Source organism: Glandiceps talaboti, chromosome 11 (genome assembly GCF_964340395.1).
Source record: "Glandiceps talaboti chromosome 11, keGlaTala1.1, whole genome shotgun sequence".
Lineage (NCBI taxonomy): Eukaryota > Metazoa > Hemichordata > Enteropneusta > Spengelidae > Glandiceps > Glandiceps talaboti.
Window position 1 is genome coordinate 4,257,138 of NC_135559.1, and position 24,625 is coordinate 4,281,762.

At 34.7% G+C, this 24,625-nt stretch overlaps 2 protein-coding genes across 3 annotated transcripts in view; both read left to right on the forward strand.

Moving 5' to 3' along the window:
* LOC144442276 (glycogenin-1-like) overlaps window positions 1-24,625 on the forward strand; it is a 63,601-nt gene that overhangs the window by 17,285 nt on the left and 21,691 nt on the right. The window lies entirely within an intron of this gene.
* On the forward strand, window positions 11,788-21,686 carry LOC144442310 (uncharacterized). The gene has a single exon (XM_078131623.1). The coding sequence runs from the start codon at window positions 11,788-11,790 to the stop codon at window positions 17,521-17,523; it is 5,736 nt and encodes a 1,911-aa protein (XP_077987749.1). The 3' UTR covers window positions 17,524-21,686.

Here is a 24,625-nt window from a genome sequence, read left to right on the forward strand (position 1 = left end):
AACTCAGGAAGAAATGAAAACCTGGAATAATAACTGAATATGTTAATAGCACACATGTTTTATATCAAAATAACAGCCTAGGGTAATTTACACTGACAAGCCATGACATAAACCTCATTTCAATGTAATTACACATACTAAGTAGAACAATAATGCCTGTAGACAATTTCTATGACTATTGGTTTATGATAAATGTTGTAGTTACATTCAGTCATATACAGTACAAGTACTGCTCTGGCAATTGAGGTATGACCAGGTAACAATATATGTTGACAGCGGAGTAGACAGTTATGGAACATAGAAGGAAGATAAAAATATATAAACTGAAGAAAATACACACACATGTACAATAAGATGATGAGTTCTCTGTTGATCAGATGTGAAAGAAAAATTACAATGTACATGAAAATTTGAAATCATAAAATGACACAAAATTGCTTCGCAGTTATCTAAAATTTACGGCGTCGAAAGATCGAGATACATATACATACATATTCACAATAGAACTATTAAGTGATTTATATTGCACATTCGCTAGTAACAATCTTATGGGATGCAGTGGACTTTAGCAGTACAGCCCTTAACTTGATGAATTTACCTGCTTACCATCATTAACATTAAACACTGGTAGGGAACCTTGGTAAAATAACTAGGAAAAATCAATAGCACATATGTTTAAAAACTTTTATATCAAAGTGACAGCCTAGGGTAATTTACACTGGCAAGCCATGACACAAACCCCATTTCACTGTAATTACACTACTAAGTAGAACAACAATGCCTGTAGACAATTTCTGTGATTATTGGTTTATGATAAATACATCAATTACATTCACTCATGTACGGAACAAGTACTACTATGGCAATTGAGGTCTTGGTTGACTAAGATAGACACAAACTAAAACTGTCATTGCAACATATTAATATATAAGCTATTGAATTTAATATTATATTCACAGTAGGGTGGCATTTCTATTGACTTATGATTATCTTGCAATATACATTTGTGGGCACTTTGTATGTTTACCCCATCTTGATCACAGATTTGTATACATGTATATAAACCATCGTTTAATTTCACAAATGTCAAAATCTTCATGCTTTGTGAAGTGAACCTGTGTTGCTCCCTGCCTCCAACTCCAGCCAGTAGCATGGTGAAATGGTCATACTGCCAACCAGTAAATCATATTGCATGATGATATTTCTAGGATGGTGTGTTTATCTGTCTAGCCAGACAAATGATGAACTTAAATTATCATTACAGGGGTTCTACCATATTTATAGATTCAAAATATCAAATGTTCTGCTGAATTTAAGTTAATGGGTGCTTCTTCAACTGCTATTAAGCTAGTGAAGTAGTCATACTGCCAACCAATACATCATATGTCATTGTGATAATATTGCTAGTGGCATGGATAGTGTGTTTATCTGTTTATCTGTCTGGGCAGACACAGTGATGAACTCATACTACAACCAGTACATCATATACCATCATGATAATATTGCTAGTGGCAAGGATAGTGTGTTTATCTGTTTATCTGACTAGTCAGACATGTGATGAAATCAACTGATACATCTATTACACCCTGCAGGCTGTGTACAAGTACACGTCTTATTTCAATAACACATACTGAGTATTTGAAGGAAAGATGTAGTGTGTCCAACAACGGAAATGAAATGTCAGAGTATGATTTAATGATGAGATACACGGTTTATATAATGTGACATGAATTTACTGACCTAAGAAGTTGATAGCCGGAACTAGTTACTGTAACTATTTTTCAAAAGTGAAAACTAAAGTGAAAGATTTACAATAGATTAAAAAGTATTTGATTGATGTAGACTTCAGTGACTGTTTTATACACATTCTTTACTGGTATGTTGGGTGAAAATGAACTATTTTTGTGACTCAAGTGTTGAAATAAAATATGTAGGTTGATCACTTTACCCTAACAGTTAGCCTATATATAGACTTGTCATTGAGTTTCAAATCTAGCAGTCATTTTCAACTACATATGAAAAAATAACGATTACTCTCTGGACTGTAATAGTCCAAGTGTAGATAGCTACATTAGACTGACAGATCAAACATTGTGGGTAGGTCTAATCTCCCTTTCCCCAATGGGAAAGGCTGATAAGCCCCCTGAAAAAAAACTGCATGTTGAATTTGTTATAAAATGTAAAAGTCATCATTGAATCTGTGAATATTTACTTGTAAAAATTAAGTTTTAAGAAAGAACATTTTTGCAAAGAGTTTGTGTGATGGTCTATTGACTCTACAGTATGTAATAGTAAACTAAATGGCAATTCAGAAGTCATTGTATGTAGTTTATTTTAAGTAGACATGGCATTATAGAGTATTAAGCTGTCATTTTTGACATGTCAGTTGAATAGCTCTCACAATCCAGTATTTATAACTCCTCAAAATAATCACTTTGTTCGATGTAAAATGACAAGAACTTGCTCCTTTGCATATGAATTTAAAACATTTTATTTCTACATTTCGATCCTGCACAAAGGACTTTCATCAGGAATCTAAAAAGGAATAAAATAACTCTGGAAAACTGATCTCTGCTGATTCAGCAAACTCATAAATCAGTTGATTACTAATAGGTCGACGAAATAATAATGGTTTAACCACTCTACTACAGGATTAGGGTTGATTTCTGTGTTACGACCTTTGACCTCCAAAGCTATGACCTTTGACCTCCAAAGCTATATTCAGGAACTGAGATCAGTAGAAATAGAACACACGATACAGTAAGACATCCAGCTGATATACCGGCATTCGATCGGATTAAGTTATTTTCACTCCTTAGGAAAATATGTCATTCTGACTGGCATGTGTTGGCGGGATAGACAAAGGAATGTATGATATTTCTTACTTGTTTTGTGATTTCTGTTTTAAAAAATGGCATCTTTTTGTCAAAATAATGGATTATATGTTTATATTGATGGGGTACGCAACACATTTCTGTGAAAGAATATTATTTGAGTTATACTGAAATTTGACTCTTCCAGATTAAGTGTCTAGCAAAATCACAATATTGTGAACTAGCTAATATTGTAAAGTAATCCAGTGAAATTAAAAACCAAGTATTTCATACATGACTTAACTTTCCCTGATTTGTGTCACAGTATAATGTCACTTTTTTGAACAATTATTTAGATTCAAAGTTTACTGTATTATTCATAGATATTTCTATGGCCCTCACCAGGTACAGGTTTTCTTTTCTTTTCTTTTCAGTTGTGTATCATTTTCCCTTTGTGTCTGGTGAAAATAAATAATATGAATATGAATATGAATAATAATGATAATAATAAATTCTTATGAGACATAAAAATATATTGTGTGGTTCCGATTGCATTCAATTTTAAAATAGGTGGGGTAGGTAGATTTTTTCTTTTCTTTTATTATATATATTTTTTCTGTGTGAGTATCTAGTTCAGGTTTTCCATTGTTTTCCAAATGGTCTCTCTGTTGTTTATTTCTTCCTATCAGATGTACACCCATTACAGATTGGAAGAATAGTTTATAGTGTCTTTTTAGTTGATGTCAGTTTCCGCATCCACTATTTCTTGCGAGACTTCACGATTTTCGCTATTTTATTATTGTTTTTCTCGAATACATAAAAAAAGTTTAGGGTCACCGTGAAAATCTAGGTGGGGTCGGGTAACTGGAACCAAACAACTTTTTTTATTTGGCATGAGTGCATTACACAACAACCTCAAAGGTGAATCATTAGAAAAACATTAATGTTATTTCATATGTGTTATTACAATTCAACTTAGTACTGTAGACCTGGACATTTTCGCTAAACATCTATTTTGGCTTATTTTGCTGGTCAACAAATATACTAAAATAAGCAGTGACTAAAATACTTTCTTGTATCTGAATGCAATGTACCATCTGGCAGTTAGTAAAAATTAGTCTTTGAAAAGTAGCTGAAAACTGAAATTGGAGTGTTACTAAATCACTTATCAATTACAGTAACTAGATAGACTAAATACATGTATGTATTTCCTTTAATTGAAAGTGATCCTAGTTGGTAAGTAGAGAATGGCATCCTTCAGGCACCAATGTTGTTATTTTCAAATGTCAAAAGTCATTGACCAAATAAACTACTAGTGACCTTCCATGTGATAATGTTAGTTACCATATCAGTTGCCAAAAAGATAACTTGTCTACAGTTTCTGTTGGTTAGAACACAAACTCTTTTTTTACACAATCAAAATATCCACAAGTACACCATTATGAAGCATATGTCTGTGACATTTGTTTTTTCACTTTGCACTTGTTTCCAGAGAAGATGGGTATTATCTTTTCTGTTTGATATCTGAAAGCAGTTACACCACAATGTCATGATATTTCACCATCCTTGACAAAAATGGTAGATTAGTTTGTCGAAAATAAAATGATGTGAAAATTCTGGTGCAGTGATGCTCTGCAGTGTCCATCCAAGAAAGACACTTTTTAAAATAGTTTTTAAAATAATCTTTCAAGATTTAGTCCGTTTGTGGACTCATTTACTTCTGATATTCTTAAAATTGTGATAATTGAAAACTTGCTGATTTTATTGGATAACTTGTTATAGTGAATGTGAACCTCTCCTTGTTTGTTAATGTGAATTAGTATACTCTTTAGTACCTGAAAATCCGTAAAAGGGACTTTTATCATGTCATATGATGTTCAAGAGAATATGAGTAGGCAAGATTGAGATGTACAGGGTTGCTTAGGATCTAGGACTAGGAGCATTTGTTTTGATCCAGCCAATTTGTAAGTTCTGCCTATGGGGGCGCTGTTCACACAGAAAGAATTCTTGATCCTCTCATGGCATTCTATTTTTAGACATACACAGTAGCTCAGTATTGATGCCATCTATGGATGTTAGGGCAGTAAATTTATCTGCATATCTTATTTCACATATTTCTCATACCTGAAAATAAGAACATGGAATCGCTGTAACTGGAAATAGTGTCAAATGTCAGTAATCAGGTGACAGTGATTGAGAGCTATACAGGATAAATATATGGCAAGATCTGTTAATGATACAACATAGGTCTGATGTAGGGATACTAACCCTATTTATACCATGCACAAGCCAAGTTAATGTCTTTGAACAGAAAATATGGATTATATATCCAGGTTGTTCTATGTCATGACAACCCATGTCTACATCACTGGTTCTGTGGTGCTTGAAATATGAGTCAAAATGTTCCAAATCACATTTACTTTTACTTTTCCATGAATTATTCTTGAAAGGTATTATATTATTCCCCAACATTTTTCTTTCATTCAGCCAGAAAATGCTATTGTCGAGGAATGCCCCATGGGTTTTATCAGTACTCAGTAGTCTAGCAACTCGTAGTGATAAGGCCCCTCGGGTTATTCATATTTTCCTTGGCTGAACAAAGGAAAAATTAAATATTGGGGAATATTGCCTATCAATTAATCAATCAATCAATCAATCAAAAGAATTTGTACCAATACAACATAATGTTCTATGGCACTGAACAGGAACTATAGTAGATCAGTGTAAAAGTTAGAAAGCTTATAGATGTTGTCATTTATACATTCATGTAAGGGTACTGGTGAGAAGAGTTTGTTGAAGTAAACTGAGACTCCCTCACAGACACAGAGAGATGTTGTCATTTATGCATTCATGTAAGGGTATTGGTGAGAAGAGTTTGTTAAAGTAAACTGAAACTCCCTCACAGACACAGAGAGATGTTGTCATTTATACATTCAAGTAAGGGTACTGGTGAGAAGAGTTTGTCAGTTGAAGTTAATCATACTCCACAATTCCTAAAGTCATCACAAAGAGATTTTGTCATTTGTAACTTGTAAACGTTGATGGCAGTAGACTTGGGGAACGACTATAGTACTGTGCATGTAATTTGATGTGGACTTTGATTAGACATGTCATGTATTATTGATATGCAGTATAATCCCCATATATAGTCTCATATTAGTATGTAGATTATAACATACAAGTTTTCATCAATTTAAAAAAAATAATCTCTTATGTGCATATTTTGACAGACAATCTATTTTCCATGTAGGTTTACTATTCGGCTGTAAGATGTCATGTTGTTCAGCCCTATCAGACTTCTAAACCACTGTAAGATATGTCATGTTGTTCAGCCCTATCAGGCTTCTAAACCACTGTAAGATATGTTTGTGTTGTTCAGCCCTATCAGGCTTCTAAACCACTGTAAGATATGTCATGTTGTTCAGCCCTATCAGGCTTCTAAACCACTGTAAGATATGTTGTGTTGTTCAGCCCTATTAGACTTCTAAACCACTGTAAGATATGTCATGTTGTTCAGTCCTATCAGGCTTCTAAACCACTGTAAGATATGTTTGTGTTGTTCAGCCCTATTAGACTTCTAAACCACTGTAAGATATGTCATGTTGTTCAGCCCTATCAGACTTCTAAACCACTGTAAGATATGTCATGTTGTTCAGCCCTATCTAGTCTACTAGTCCCAATACGGTATCGATACATGTTTTAGTTAGAGACTATGTTGGCATTCAGACTAAGCCCTATCAGACTTCTTAACCTTTTGAGTGCTGACTGATAGCATATCATGAATATCTATATCGTACAGACTACTGGTAGTTACTGTATTCTCATGGATGACTATCATAACAAACTATAACCATTTTCTCGCATCTAAAGAATCTATTGCATATTATGACACTTTTTAGTACAATTTTAACATTTTCATATTTGCAAATTGTAGAGTTTTTTGTATATTTTAAGCATACATTTTCATACATGCAGAATCCAACTTTGTTTTTCAGGTAGCATTTTAAGAATATGCTTCCATAAATATTTATGCATATATTAAAAGGTTATTCATTATTCATTGAATTCAAGTAAAATTATTGATTGACATATAAATAAACTTAAGTTAGCATTCATGAATGTGATAATGCTCTTTGAATATATGTTGACGTACGTGTCCTGATAATTGTACTTATGACCCTGGCAATACTTAGATGTTATTCCCCAATATATTTCTCTGTTCAGGCAAGGAAAATACAAGTGACCTAAGGGACCTTTGTCACTACAAGTCGCTAGATGAGTATTTTCCAGCTGATTGAAGAAAAATATTGGAGAAAAACATTATTATACCAGTGCCAGTAATATCAAAGAAAAATCGGGGGAAATAGTAGCAATTTTGAATGTTTTGACTCATATTTTGAACTCGGCAGAACCAATGACATAGACATGTGTTGTAATGACATATACACGCATTGTCGTGACATAGAACGACAAGAGTATATATTCCATATTTTTTGTTGGACATGGCTTGGTGTTATGCTCTTTGAATATATGTTGACGTGTTCTGACAATTCTAATTAGGACTCTAACATTACTAATTATCATTCCATAGAGGTAACTATATTCCAGTATTATCACTGCAGTGTTAGTTTTAGTGGGGAATTAAACCATCACTATTCGTTTGAGCTCAGCTGTCGGCAACATCTGATATAATGTATGCATCAAAAAGTAACATATAGTTGCAGTAAATTAGAAAAGAGTGTATCAACATGTACATTGATTATGCAATGATTTAGTTTTAAATTAATAATATTCAGTATGAATGTCTTCAAATCTGATGGAATAATATAAATTTTGCACCCATTTGTAATTACAGCGCCAAAGTATTAAATGACATATATATTTCACTGTCTAATTCATTAGTGGAACCATAACCAATAATATTTACATCAATCTAGATTTGATTCACAAAATGAACATCAATCTACACAAAATGAACGTTTAAATTGATGGCACCGGAGACAATGATTTCTGCATATACTTACATATTTAATTCAGCTCACAAAATATGACATTAACTTTTAGTAGGAATTAAAACAAGAAATGTCATCAGTGTGATACTGACACTGCAAGTTTCTTTAACATATATGTAATTCAATTAACGTCAATCAACAGCAAATTGATGCATGGAGGGTAAAGTTGAAAGGTCAAACATGCCAAGTTGACCTTTGGTTGGGATCAAATTCGAGCTCATTCAGTAATCCAGTCATGTCTGTATAAGAGACGTGAAAGGAAATAGTTGTGTATCTAGACTTTAGGACTGTAGTGAGTCAGTACAAAGATTAGCATTCATGATAGCTCAGTAATGATGTCATTAACCAGACGTAAATGACCTCATCACGACCCCATGAACTTTGTCAGACTGGTTTCTATACTTAGACTGTATAGTTTCAGTACCTAAATATTAGCCATGGGCAGTCTTTGCTAAAGTGTACTCACTGTACTGTACTCTATTTGTTATGGATTACAGGTTCTTAAATTGGGTTGTCAGGATATGCATATTTCATATATTGGTATATGTACAGAGCTTTCGGTGTGTCACAGATGGGTGTTTCAAATTTACATTTTGTATGTGTCTGTCCTCACTGATGTAATTATTTTATTCCTGAAATTGAACAAAATAAAATGATTGCATTTAGAATATTATTCTGGTTCAAACATGTAGAGTGAATTAAGTTTTCTTTCATGTACATGCGCAATTTTAAATCTCTGTGCAAGTTGCCATAGATACATGTATTTATAGTTTTGTCTATGTACCTAGCTGTATTTTCCAGTTCATTACATTTCAGTCTTGCTCACATAAACAGTTTCCAAAGTCAACAAGAGAGGCCATAGTCTGTCTATGCATATATGCCTACATGTCTCGCAAACTACTAACTTCATTAAAACAATTTTAGAAGGAAATATGGCCGTCAACCTCTGTAGTCTACACAAAATATATCTACATTTCTTGTATTGAGACTAAAAATCAGTAATTTTTTGCAAAAAAAATAAAATAATTTAAAACATTTTGAAATTACCGAAAGACTGAAAACTGTAGTAGCGTTCTGTCTACATACATATACATGTATCTAGCTGAATTTCCCATTTTATTGCTTCAAAATGAACTGATTTTTATTCAAAATGGTTTCAAATGTCAGTGCAACTTTCTGCAGTCTAGTTACACAAATATATATATTGGAAATGACAGACTCAGATTATACGTAGTTTCAATATAAAATATATATAATATGAAATATATTTTTTTTAAAAAGACAGTGATGGCTGTCATATAGACTAAGTTGCATAGGTATTGGAAACCATTTATACTGCAACTTCATTTACAAACAATTTTAAAAAGGAAATATGACTGTCAACATCCACACACACACACACACACACACACATATCTATCTATATATATATACATGTATATATGTGTGTGTGTGTGTGTGTGTGTGTGTGTGTGTGTGTGTGTGTGTGTGTGTGTGTGTGTGTGTGTGTGATATTGTTTATTAAGGTGTTCTATGTGGACTTAACAAATTATACAGTACTTAAAAATAAAATTTACAAAACCAAAAAAGCCTTATCCAGCCCTCTGGCTTATAGGACACAAATAATATCAAATTAAATAAATAAATAAATAAATAGCACATACGTCTCTGTTGTAGATAAAGTTTTTCCTATGGTTAAAGGCTTCATGTAAAATGTTTACAGTATGAATGGGAAATTTTATCATTAAATGTTGTAGTTTATCGTGTAATTTAACATGTATTCAAAATCAGTTTGAAAATAGTAGGAAGCCTGTAAGCTGTCGTTAGATACATGTATGTATGTATGTATGGTCAAAGAAACCGCCAGCAAATCAAATTGGAGAAGCTCTACGTGAATTGCATATTTTTTCCCACATTTTGTTTTCTGAGGCTAATTGTCTACGACAATCCCACCAGCACGATTCCCAAAGTAGCTAGATTTTCAGCAAATGAATAATAAATGTATTCCCTGTAAGTGTAAACTTAAAAGATCTGATGGACAGAGTGGATTTATTATTGTTGAATACATCTTTGGTTTTATCTGAAACAGAATAAAAAATTATATAGAATATTAGAAGTCAAATCTAACACGTTTCATGAGTAAAACTGATGAAATTTATTGCAATAGATTCTTTTAAATACTCTCAGGGAGTGTTTTTGATGGCGTCTGAAATTAAAAAGGTATTTATAGAACCAAATGATAGATGTGAATGATGCAGATAGAATAAAATACTATGTCATGTTTTATAAGTAACCAGTAACCAGTTTTATTATTCTTATGGAAATTCTATTTATTATTATATTAAATTCTTCATTAATGCCAAGTCTCGTGTGACATATTTATTTACCCGTGTCCTTAACACTTTCAATATTTGACGTGTGTCTGTCTTAATTACCAACTAAATGCATATTCCATTATGCAAGTTCCATACACAAATTATAATTAATAATGTTAAAGAGTATTACTTGACTAGAAATAACATTAATTTGTCAAGAAAATGAGATGAAAAAAAATCCAGGGTTTATTTAGAACTGTAAGCATTTAATTTATCATATCCTTCTATTCATTTTATGTAATCGTTTGTGATTTCTATGATTAAATAGAATTGATCGATGAAAAAAAGGTTTGACCTTAAATATTGTATACATTGATTTATGGATATGTGTATTTATTAATCTAGACATTCAGTGACTTATTAAAAGTTTTGTTAGTGGGTTTTTTGTTGTTGAACATTTTAAAAATAGATGATTGATGATGCCTATGGCTGGTATTTGTGTAACAGACTAGGTCGGGATGACATCAAGATTACATGAATTTACTTCAGGTAATTAAAACAGCAATTAGCACTACTGTATACAAATAGCAAAAATCAAAGGACTTAATGAGAGATTAATTGCAGGCTTGTTACTAATTAACTGAGGCAGAATTAGGGAGATTTATATCAATAGGGAAGCCAATGAAAACTTTAAAAATGCTCACTGTTTTTCTCATTTAGAATGTTGTTAATTCTTTATCATGCAGTGTTAACAGTAAATATACAACTTACATGCATAACTTTCAGTGTCTGAGTTCATATAAATATTATGGTGTCAAGATAAGCTGTGTAAATAATTGATGGAAGGAATTCAGAGTTCGGCTACTTTGTTTGATATATAAAGTGGATGATAGGCAGAAGTCTAACATAGATAATACAAAAAGTTTTGTTGAACTTGACTTTTTAAGTGAATAATTGACAGTTGTTTGTTTTTTATGGATACAGATAGGATCAACTGAAACATGAATACTTACTTAGCAAGGAATCCTGACTATGACTGTTTTCTTGACAGGCAAATATTTGCACTATTAAACAAGAATGGGGCCCTATAGTAGATATGTGTATGTGATAAATGATGAATTTATAACAGCTGAATACTTCAAAAGCATCATCATGCAAACAGCCTTTCCTATATCATTTTGCAATTTCCTCATGTCTCCCATGTAATTTATCTGCACCGGACACCTGCATTTGTGGTAAATTTGCATCTAGAGATCTGTCATTTGTGTCTGTCTCAGCTGTCTGCATTCTAATACAATGGTTTACAGGCTTTCACCAGGCAATCATGTATTCTGGTCGTCAGAGCTGATCTAATCAGATTGTAGAATATTCATGAGGAGTGACAAAATGACATTTATTATTATGAAGGGAGGTTGGAAAACTTTCAAGTTTGTGTGGCTCATGAATAAAACATGATACAAAGAGTGTATAGTCAGCTTACAGCGCATAGCTGTCTCAGTTGCAGTTGAGACTCTGTACAGGAGTCAGTCCGTCTCAATTCTTGTGTGATCACGTAGTACCTCGACTAGAGCCTCTGACCTCTTGCCATTTACTGTGATTACATCCCACGGCTTAACAGCCATTATTGTTCATCTTGTGCAATACAACATGGCAGGCTTATACTACTATGTGTCTTGTGTGGTGTTTGTGGCCATACTGTGGGCATATTGGCGTCCTAAACCTGGTAAAAAGAAGGCCAAACCAAGCAAGGTTGAGGAAACTCCAGCTGTTATAGAGAAAGAACCAGTAAAGGAGGAAATCAAAGAGGTATGTGATTTACCGTCTAAAATTGGAGACATTACAGAGACAGATGATGGCGGAACAATTCCTGTTGTGAAAGATATTGAAAAGCAGGATGATATTGGGGAAGCCATTTTGAAAGTTGATGAATTAGTAGAAGAGGCACAAAAGGGGATCCCTGTGGAAGAAGTTGTGGAACAGGAAAAAATTGCTGATGTAGATTTGGCTCCCAAAATTGATGAAACTACTGAGGAAGAGAAAGAAATTGATGAAAGTGTTGAAAAATCAGATGAGACTGAAGGAGAAATTCCAACATCCGAATTAGAGAAACAAGATGATGAATCTCCAATTACTAGTTCTGCTGATGAAATAGAACCATGTGAAAAGGACGAACAACCACCAGCTAAGATTGAAGGAACTTTGCTTGTTGACAAAACCCCAGACATTAGTCTCAAAAAACCTAAAGGAGAGACATCTCCAGACTCGGGTGTTGAAGAGGGCCTCGCATCATCACCTACGGACGCATCTGAATCTGAAATTGTCGAGACATCAGAAGGGGAAACAAAACAATCAAGTGCCGAGGAAAGTGATAAATCCGAACTTGAAGAAATTCAAGAGGAGGATATTACTATCGATAGCGAATCAAAAATAGAAAAATCTGTCGAGGAAGAAGTCTCTGAAGATATAAAAATTGACACTGACAGTGATTTGAAAGAAAAAGACATTGTTGAAACACAAATAGATGAATCTGAAGTTAAAGCTGATCTAGAAGCAGATTTAGAACTTAAAACAGAAGCAGTTGATGAACAAATTGAATCTACAGAAACTACAGATGATGTTGTTGACAAAGAAACTGAATCTGAAATAGTTGAAAAAGAGCTAGTTATTGAAGAAGATGAAAAAGAAACTGATGCAGCTTTAGAGGAAACTACCGATGAAACTAAAGAGGAAGTTATTGATATAGCAGATAAATCTGAGGAACTTCACATAGAAGAGACAATTGATGTTGAGACTGAACAACAAACTGAAACTACACCGGCAAGTGAAGCTGTTGTGACACCAATTGAAGAACCCCTTGTAGTGTCAGAAGATGTAAAACTAGATGAAGCAGTACCAGTTCAAACCGTAGAAGAAAAAGATACTACGGAGGACCAAGAAGTTGAAGCAGATATTGATGATGCAGAAACTGATACAGCGGTTTCAGAGCAACCAGAGACCACCACCGAAGAAGCAGATGTTACAGAATCACCTGTGACTACTACAGATAAAGATGTCATAGAAGAATCTGAACCAAAAACAGAGCCAGAAGCAGAAGAAGAAGTGGTAGATAAGTCTGAAACATTAGATGAAGAAATAGTTGTAAAAGAAGATGATATACCTGAACAGACAACTGAACCAGAAGTAGAAGTAGAAGAGGAAGATCAGTCTAAGACAGAAATATTGACTGAGGGAGTTCAAGAACCAGAACAGGCTGAAATCAAAACAGAGGAGGAAGAGGTTGATCAGCCCAAGCCAGCAGATGTGACGGAAGAAGTCAAAGAACCAGATGAGCCAACAGAGCCAGAAGCAGAAGAAGAGCCACAGCAGCCCCAGACAATTGAGGAAGAAAAAGTGGCTGAAGAAGTTGAGGTACCAGAAGAGCCAACAGAGCCAGAACCAGAACCTGAACCAGAAGTAGAGTTAGACCAAGCTGAGACAACAGAGAAAGAATTAATGGTTGAAGAAGTGAAAGAACCAGAAGAGCCAACAGAGCCAGAACTGGAACCCGAAACAGAAGTAGAGTTAGACCAGGCTGAGACAACAGAGAAAGATTTATTGGTTGAAGAAGTGAAAGAACCAGAAGAGCCAACAGAGCCAGAACCCGAACCTGAACCAGAAGTAGAGTTAGACCAAGCTGAGACAACAGAGAAAGAGTTATTGGTTGAAGAAGTGAAAGAATCAGAAGAGCCAACAGAGCCAGAAACAGAAGGAGAGGTAGATCAGTCCCAGGCAGAAAAAGTGACTGAAGAAGTTGAGGAACCAGAACAGCCTACAGAACCAGCACAAGAAGGAGAGTCAGATCAACCTCAGACAACAGAGGAGGAAGAAGTTGCTGAAGAAGTTGAGGCACCAGAAGGGGTAGAGCCTGAAGCAGAAGTGGAAGAACAGGCACATACAACAGAGGAAGAAGTAGTAACAGAAGTAGTATCAAAGGAAACTGAACCAGAAGTTGTAACATCTGAGGAACAAGTAGATGAAAAAATTGATACTGAAGAAACACCAACTGAGGCTGTTGAACCAACACCAGATACAGACATTACTGAATCAGAGACAGATCAGGAACCACTTATCAAAGCTGAAACAATTGAAAGTCAAGAACAAATGCCAGACATTGAGGCAGAAACAGAAGAGAAAGATGAAGAAAAGGAAGATGCTCATGAGGAGGCATTAGCTGATCTAGAAATAAAAGAAGAAGACACATCGGTTTCTGAAGCTGTACCAGAGAAAACAAGTGAACCAGAAAAAGAAGACAGAGTTCCTGTTTCAGAAGAAACACCAGTAGATGAGACTAAACCTGAAATAACTGAATCAGAAAAAGGGGAAGAAGTGCCAGTTGAAGAAGATGCACCAGCAGATGAATCCGAATTAGAAATAACTGAACCAGAAAAGGAAGCTGAAGTATCAGTTGCAGAAGATGCACCAGCAGATGAAGCAACACTAGAAGTAAGTGAAGACGAGCCTGTTGAGGATTCAGTACAGATAGATGAGACAGACATTACACAGAAAGAACCCCTTGTACATGAGGAAATTGAAAAGGCAGAATATGAGCCAACCCGAGAAGTGCCAGTTGATGATGCTGTTGATACAGCAGAAGAGCCAGTAAAAGAGGATGAAAGTGCTGAAGTAACTGAGGAAGCAGTTGTTCCTGATGAAGATGAAACAAGTGACAAACAAGAAGATGAAGTGGCAGGAGATGAAGTTACTGAGACCCCTGAGCAAGTAATAAGTGAAGAAATACCAACAAAGGAAGCGGAAGAAGAACAGATTATTGTCGATGAAACTGAAACTGAGGCAGTTGATACACAAGAAAAGGAGGAAGATGAAGAAATAGCTAAAGAAGTAGATGGGAGTGAAGATGTAGTGATAGAAAGTGAATCAGCTGAAGAGGAGAAACAAGATAGTGAAAAAGATATCACTGAAGAACAACCAGAGGAGGACCAGGTAACAGCTGAAACAGAAGAAGATACCGTTGCTGAGACAGAGAAATCAGAAGAGCCAGTGTGTGATGTAGAATCGACTGAGACCCAGGAGGATATAGAAACAGATGTGGTTGATGATGTAGAAACTAAACCAGCAGCTGGTGATAAAGACAGTGCTGAAGATATTACAGAAACACAAACAGATGATGCTTTAACAGAAACAGAAGCACCACCACCACCACCAGAAAAAGAACAATCAGATGAGGAGAAAGTTGAAGGTGATCAAGAAATTAAAGAGGAAATTGTTTCTGTGACAGAGCACACAGCAGTTGAAACAGCTCCTATAGATACCCAAGCAGAGCCAGAACCACAAGTTAGTGACAAAGAAGAGTCAGAACCCACAGCAGAAGTTGTTGAAGAAGGGGTTGATCTTGCTAAAGAGACAACTGTACCAGAGGAAACAGTAGAGGATACACCAGAGGAAGTTCAAGAAGAGCAAGTTGAAAAAGCAGATGAAGATATGATGTCAGAAACTCCAGTTGATGAGCAAGATGTGGTTGAAACTGCTGAAGATACAAAACTAGATGCTGGCAGTGATGTAGACACTGAGCAACAAGCTGTAGAACCAGAAGCAGAACCACTTGAAGAGCCAGAATCAGAACCAGCAATAGATGAAGAAAAAGATCAGGAAGATGTGTCAGAAAGTACCACAGAAAAATTAGATGCAGACGAAAAAGAGAAAGATGAAGAGGTTGAACAGTCAGTAGAAAGTGAAGAGCAGTCAGGGGAAAGTGAAAAGGAAAGTCAAAAAGATGAAAGTGAAAAAGAAATATGTGAAGAAGTAGATAAAGGTGATGCTGAACATCAAGTAACAGAGGCAGATGTAATACACCCAACTGATATAACTGATGTTGAAGATGATAGCAGAACAATCACACCAACACCAGCCCAAGATGATGAATCAGAACAGGATGCTGTGACCATGGCAACTGAGGAAGTTGAAAAAGAGGACACCGAAGAACAACCAAAGGAAGAGACATCTGAAGAGGTTTCAACATCAGAGGCTACTACTGTTGCAACAGAGGAAGACAAAATTGAAGATGAAGACACAGGTGCAGATGAAGTGCCAGTTGAAGGTGTAGAAATAGTGACAAAGGAATCTGATACTTTAGTGGAGGAATCATCAATAAAAGAGACATCTGAAGAGGTGTCTGAAGAGGTTCCTGCTGAAGAGGTGCCTGGAGATTCAGATGTTGTTGCAGCTGATGAAACCTCACCTTTGATTGATGAGGAAGAAGCAAAATCTGAAACAGTAGAATCTGGTAGTGAAGTTGTGGAATCACAGGAGGAAAAGGCAGAGATCCCCGAAGAAGAAACAGAACCTGAGAAACAGGAAGAAGAGCATGTTTCTGTTGATGAAGAAGATGTGGCAGAAAGACAGCCAAGCAAAGAAATTGAAGAAGATGATGCATCCGATGAAAAGGCGGATGACAAAAAGAGTTTTTCTGGAGACGATTCTGCTCCTGTCACTGAGGAAGAAATGGCTAGTGTAGAAACAGAAGAAAAGTCTGAGGAAACTGATGCTGTTGATGATAAAGATTCCCCTGTAGAACCAGTACAGGATGAAGAAACAGAACCACAAGAAAGTGTTGCTGATGATGATGTGGAAGGAAATGTTGTCACAAGTGAAATATCAGATAAAGAGCCTGAAGCTGATGAAGTGGAGAAAAGTGATGCTGCATCACCAAGTGAGTCTGATAAAGAGTACAAGGAGAGTGAGAGTGTTCAAGATGATGACAAGGATGCTATAACAGAAGAACAAGACAGTGATGACAAAATGGATTTGTCTGAAGATCAACCTGAAGGAAAATCGGATGAAACAGAGCAGGTAGAACCAGTTGTCACAGATACAGAAGTGAAAGAAGCTGAAAAAGGAGAGCTGAAACAACAAAGTTCTGAAGAGATTGAGCAGGACTGGGAAATTGTTGACACACCAGTGGATGGAGAAATGGCACATGAAAAGGATGAAGTAAAAGGTGAAGATGAAGATGAGAAAGACGTTGCTAGATCATCCACCTCCCTTGGACTAAGAATTGAAGATACCCTTAATGGCAATGCAGTTGATACTACACATGAAGAAAATGGACTAGCAAGCATTAGTCCAGCAAAAGATCAAATTAGTGAAGATTCCTTGGAGAGAGACTATGATGTTGATAGTTTGGAAGCTAAGGAAGACAGAATTGACAGAAGCAAAAGATGTGATCCTGCCAAAAAAGATATGGATGAAGATAGTTTAGAAGCCAGTGAGGAGAAACCAGATGCTTCAAAGAGACTAGAAGCAGTGAAAACCGATATAGATGAAGATAGCTTAGAAGCTGTGGAGAATGGTGAGAGGAAAACAGAGCTGGCAGATGACGGTAATTAATGTTGTGAGATGTGGCACAGCAGCATGCACTTGTTAGAATGCCTCCTCTGTGTGTGTGCTCACCATTTGACATTCTCTGCTGCATTTGGAGAACATTTTTGGCTGACTGGATGATGATTTGGTGCTAGAAAAAAAGACTTTTTTATGTGTGCTAGAGCCCAGCTGTCTGTGCAATTATTCTAAGGAGAGCTTTGATGTAAACTGCAAGTGCAATGTTGAAAATGACTAAATGAATAATTAGTCAAAATGTTTTCACTGCAACTTTGTGATCGTTGGTGAAGTGATTCTTTGAACTGCAGTGATATACATGTATAGCAGCACGAGAACTTTGCAAAATGTTATATTAACGTAGAAGATTTGTTTTACTGCTGCACTAGGATACTGAACAACTATTCTAGTGATCATGTAACTAGAATCGCTTTATCTCGAACTTTGTCATGTGTGTGGAACTTCGCCATGCGTGCGGTGTTATTGTTCAAGTAGCAGAACTGCAACATTAGAACTATATAGACTAAGAATTCTTATAACTCTGAATCACCACCAAAATAGGTTCAATATATAACCAGTGATGATTTGTGCAACTCAAACATACGTACAACATTTCAAGATCATCGACAATGATGCAGACCTACATGTAACTTTTCACTAAATCAAAATGGACTCAAATATAAGTTTTCATGAAATCAGCAGTGATTCACAAATGCTAACTGTACACGAAATCAACAGTGACACAGAAATGGTTGTGACTGTGTATCATCATCATGTAGTGAAATTTTAGAAAACATGGATAAGTATATCGGTTACCCAGAAGATTCCAGAGTGGACAGAATCGGCAATCTTCACATGGATATCTTTAAAAACCTTCAATATCTGAATGTGTAATTAAGTTGTTGACATGACTATTTCAAAAATTATGTTTAACAGTATAATTTGCCTTTGAACTCATTGGTCAAGAGACCAAAAACGGAAATTTAGAAAAAATACTGAGCTTAGGAGTTTAACTTTTGAGAAAACAAGGAAATTTATGTGGCCAAGTAAAAAAGGAGAGACCGTTTCCCAAAATATGGTGTTTTCGTATTTAGCTGATTGTATTTTTTTTTTTAATTTCCTTATTCTATAAACTTTAAGTGGTTAACTTAATAATAAGGTGTGCTATATTGCAGTATTCTTTCCTACAAATTCCAAGCCTTACATGAAAATATTCAAGTCTGAGAAAATGTATCTCCTTTTTTTCTTGGCCTCATCTTCTCTAATGTGAGATAACTAACTTTGATGTAATGATCACCTTCAATTTTTGTGCAACTGCCAAACAATGCAATCCTAATTACGCCAAGCAATAGAAAAGTGATATATCAGATATTAAGATACCCACCAATGAACTCAAATTTGCCAAAACATTGGCAACAATTTCTCAGCAGTGTATGTACGTGATCAAGCATTAGGTTTTCAAAGTTTCAAAACCTTTAACCTTGTGGTGCTCAGTAAAAATTGATACGACAAGCAAGTAATGTATGTATGTACTAAAAAGTTTCAAGCTGTGTTTTCAGAGATGTGAACCTAAATGTAAACATTCATTAGGTCAGAGATACAAGACTTATTTGTCCAAGTAGAACATTGCCTGCCTCGATGTAAATACCTCCAAATTATTGTATATATCTAATACATTTGTATTCTTATGGAAATGGAAAGGGGTGCTATAGGGATGGATTGGAACCATGGTGTAGATTTATGCAGTTTATAGTTTGTTGGTGGTGTTTATATACTTGGACAGATATGTTTTGATTTCTGAGATATTTACGTTCTATAAATGTTTTTGATTTCAGATATATTTACATCGTGTAAATGCAGACTTCTACAATACATGTAGGATAATTAATGATTAATGTCTTGAAACAAAGTAGCCAAATGCTTCATTCTTGTCTCTTAATCTTGGAGACAACCTCATTAGGTGATATTACCACATCAGGCAATCTCTGTAATAGCATTATCAAGACAAACCAGCACTGCAGACTGCACTGTCCTAGATCATGACTTTTGTCTGCTTGAAACTATATCTACTTTCAATGTTCAATATCGCAACCAGTTTTGAAAAACTTATGAAAATCTAAAAAATTGAAATGTTATTGAGAAGAAATTTCATGTAGATATAGAAACTGATCATAAAATAATTGAAAATATTGTCACTGACTAAAATATAAAAATGAAAATAATGAAGTATAAATATTACAAAGTCTTATAAAAAATATACTGAGTTTTTCAGCAACTTGATAATTCAGTAGTGATGGTTTGCTGTGATTATTTACACGTTTTTCATTGAAATGACAAGTTTTTCTTTTTCTGCTTATTACATGAAATATGATAATGTTGTACATGCATTCAAAAATAGAGTACATTTTCATAGATAATTTGTTTCAGACTCCATAGAATCTCATGTCATGACTCTCTCATTGTTCAATCTTTCCCTTTTAGTGTATCGTCATATTTTTTTTTTCCTTTTGGTGAAATTTTGAGTATCTAAATTGAAGAGAAATTGCTGGTCAATTTTGGTCCAAAATAAATGCTAAATTTAACAAAAATTTTCAAAATGTGCAAATTTCTTGTCCTGAAATTATAAGAGGGAAAGTGTCGACAGTGACAGGGTCAGTGATTATCCTTTGTAGTTGCATTAACCTTTGTGATCTTTGGGAAATAGCATTAAATGACTTCCTGAAATGTGGCAGGAGAATGTGGCTAAAATTAGACTTCAAATATTCAAATGATGTGTAATGAATTGAAGCAGCTGTGTCTCTGCTATCGCATCATTTTCAACAAATTTGTATTCATAAAACTCGCTTCTAATGTCTTGGGATTTCAACCAAAACGGGGTGGAAGAAGGCCAACAAAACTTCACATTAATATTCTAGAAACTTCTTAATTGCACAAACTGCATTTACAATTGAGCTAGAATCTATGCAAATAGCAATAATGAAAATTTACAAAGCCTATGCATATTCACTGAAGCACATGTAATGCATCGCAAGCTTCACCTTTTAAGTGATTCTGTAACCATGGTAACATTCGTTGCCTTGGTAACAACTTTTTCTGTAACCATGGTAGCGCCTCATTGTTGCCATGGTGATATTGATCCAGCTAGCTTTACACTTAACAGCTTGAAAGTTGAAAATTAGTCTAGACTACTATTCTCACCTCCTGCATTATCTGATACTGTAGAGGAATAAGAAACATAAAAATGCTGAGTAGGAGGATTTTGTATGTAAGTAATCAATAAAGTGAGCATTTAGATGAGATTAAGGTTAAGTTAGAAACTAGTAATTGCATAGGAGTGAATATTGCCTACATCTACAGAGACTAAACAAATGGCAAGTCAGAATCAGAATGTCCTGTGCATACAGGATTTTCAAAATGATATTTATTGGGGGCCAGGGGTTTTCAATTTCAAATTAGTCTAGGTAATTACAATTTCCTTTTTTGTTGAAAAACTGTCCGTTTGTCTCTGATGGAATTAATAATTCCAGAGTATATAGTAGAGTGACATGACTTATGCATTTACTGGGTTCATTATATTGATCAGTCTAGATATACTATTCAGCTTTTTTCTGTAAAGAACTTAACTGTAAATATTCATGTGTTGAAACAAACAATAAATAAAACACATATGTGGTTTTGATAACGTAACATTACTCTTAGTTTTCTGCTAACATTCAACTCAAACATTGCGTTAGAACAACTTGAAATAAAAATACAGTGCTGCAGTGGAAAATTTTTGCTAAAGATTAGAAATTGTGATTCTTTTGTGCACCATGTCTGATGTCGTTCATAGGCCATTGAGGTCAAAAGTTTGATTTTTAATTTTTTAGTCAAGAATAAAATTCCCCCCAAAACTACTAACTACCTACTACCTTCCCAGTGTTATTAAAACCACATATAGTGTTTCATTAAGCCTAACATGAATAAGACCAAATCTTAGACTAGCAAACTGGGTCCAATGTTTGTTAAAACAAGGTTTTGAATATTAATGCAAAAATAGATAAGATAACCTTATACGCTGTCTTGAAAACAGATGATTTGACAAAAAAAAGTTATTTACAACTGCTTAATAAAACTTATGAATTGCTTGCAGATATTAAAAACATGACTTTATAAGTCTATATCTAAGATATGAAATGAGATTTATCGAATGAATAAAAAATAATGAATGAATTATGATGTGGATTATTGTTTGTTCATTTTTAATAAGAGTTATACATTTTAATTGTAATTTTAGTCCCATAATAGCATTGCTGCTTCGTGGAATACCAAAATATTCATATTTATCAAACGGGACGTGTATATACTTGTAATTTATGATATTTCCATTATTTTAAATATGAGTTTAAACATGCAACATTGGACACATTTTCAGTTATTATATTAGTCCCATGATGCTCATGTTGCCCAATGGAATACAAAAATATACCTAATTATAACATGGAACTTGTATGTATTTGAAAAGAATGACAAGTGATTATTGTTCGTTGATCTGAAATAAGAGATTGAAAAAATAACGACTCAAAGAATTATAGTTTATATCATGGAAGTCTCGTAAGATTTGTATCTCTCTAAGGATTTCGAAAACTAGAATGTCATTAAAATGTATGAGACATTATGATTTACATGCAGATGGAAGCTGTATGTGAGGGAAATGTTGGGACCAGTGCCAAGTGAAGGCATTCAGACTCTTTTCTGTCTGTAATTGAGGCCAGGGTTTGGATGAAAGGAAACTTTTAAATGAAGTGTTTCTCCAGATTTATTTTAAATATTATTGTCCCATTATTTATATCAATGTTTCATTTATATTTTGCTAGTCTAGATTTTTATTGAATGTTTTGGATTATGGTCTCATTTCAAATTTGAATTTTCTCTGGAAACTATTTTATACTGGTGTTTGTTTTTTTTTGAATGTCAGTAGTAGGGATATTGGGAAGATATATAGACAGTCATGGAAAGTGTACAAATTGATTTTAATTTGGCAGATGGCCAGGTTGTCCGTAGGATACAAAGTTTTGCCACCCTATCAGCCAGTACTGTGTCTGTAGGCAATAGTTTAATTCATAAAATATGACATGTTATGCCACCCTATTGGCCAACACTTCCGTCTGTAGGCAGTTAGTGTGTAAAATACGACGTTGTGCCACCCTATTGGCCAACACTTCCGTCTGTACGCACTATTTGGTGTGTAAAATACGACGTTGTGCCACCCTATTGGCCAACACTTCCGTCTGTACGCACTATTTGGTCTGTAAAATACGACATGTTGTGCCACTCTCTCGCCGCTATCGTTCCAACAACGAAATTCAAAATCCGAATGTCAGTTCAGATAGCACATTGAGTGGTAGTGCTACATTCTTTAATCCATGCTAGCTATAGTCATGCACATTACATGGTTGTTACATTACATTAAATCTTCTCCAGGACATGACATGTACCATAATTAGTATGGTCTCCAGGTTGATATTACGATGTAGCCTGCAGACAGTGAGACATACAGATGGCAATAACATATGAGACATCGATGATTACTGTATACAGATTGATGGTTACCTTGAACTAAAGTATGCTATACATTTCATAAATGAGCCTAGCTACATGTTATAATATGGGTTGTTCATATGGAGAAGGGATTTGTAGATATGTCCCACTAGTGGTATTTACAGAGTGGTGAAGAAATTACAACATACGTCATTCTCAATATAACGCCCACACACTATGGTACATCTATACATGTATGTGATGAAAATGATAGAATTCAGTTGAATTGAGCTATGTAATGTCTGTCAGCCACAGCTGTGTATTAAAATGAGGGGTGAATAGTACACTACTTTGATGGTCTTTACAAATTGATGAATAAATGACAGAATATACCATTCTCAATATAACTCCCGCACATTATGGTGTAACTACATTTATAGTATATGGTGACATTACATGGTACAACATGTCATGTCTGCTAGCTCCGGATATGTATAATAGTTCAGTGTTTTTGCTAAGGTGTGGTAACCCCGGTAACAGACAGGGGTAAATTTGGTAAAACAGGCATAGTTCCCATACATTGTAATATAATTTTGGTAGGGAACCCTGGTAAAATGACTGGGGAACCCCGGTAAAATGACTGGGGAACCCCGGTAACAGACAGAGGTAAATTTGGTAAAACTGGCATTGTTCCCATACATTGTAATATAATTTTGGTTGGGAACCCCGGTAAAATGACGGGGAAACTTATAAGTAAGTTTTACCTACTTTATACCAGCCTTAAAAAAAACACTGTAGTTTGGTGGTAATGGCTTTTACAGATTTTGAAATAAATCACAGAATACATAATTCATCTTCTCAATGACACTGCCCCTTATGATGTACATGTATCTGATGAAATGATCAAATATGGTGACATGATGTATGTCATGTCTGCTAGCTGTGGCTGTGGGTGCAATCAATAGTAAGGTTGAGTAATAGTTTCGTGGTAGCTTTGCAAATTGGTGTATAAATTAGAGAATCTTATCACCCACTCACTATAAGGCAACTACATGTACCGGTACCTGATGAAATGTATGTGTATGGTGAAATGTATATGTGTCTTTTCTGTTTGTATCATAATAAAGGCTTGATAAGTATATATAGACAAAAGTCATTATTTTCAATTTACATGTGTCTGATGAAATGTTAGAATAGGATGGAATCATACATGTAGTGTTTGTCAGCTATATGGCTTAGTATTAACGTGAAGGTTGGATAATAGTTTAGTGATATATATATATATATATATATATATATATATATATATATATATATATATATATATATATATATATATATATATATATATATATATATATATATATATATATATATATATATATATATATATATATATATATACACACACACATAGATGTGATTAAACTTAGAATAGGGTGGAATCGTACATGTCGTGTCAGCCAGCTATGGCTATGTATTAACATGAAGGTTGAATGATAGTTTAATGGTATGTACAGATTGGTGAATAAATCACAATACACTATTCACAATTTACTCCCACACATTGGTACACCTATATTATTGTGTATCT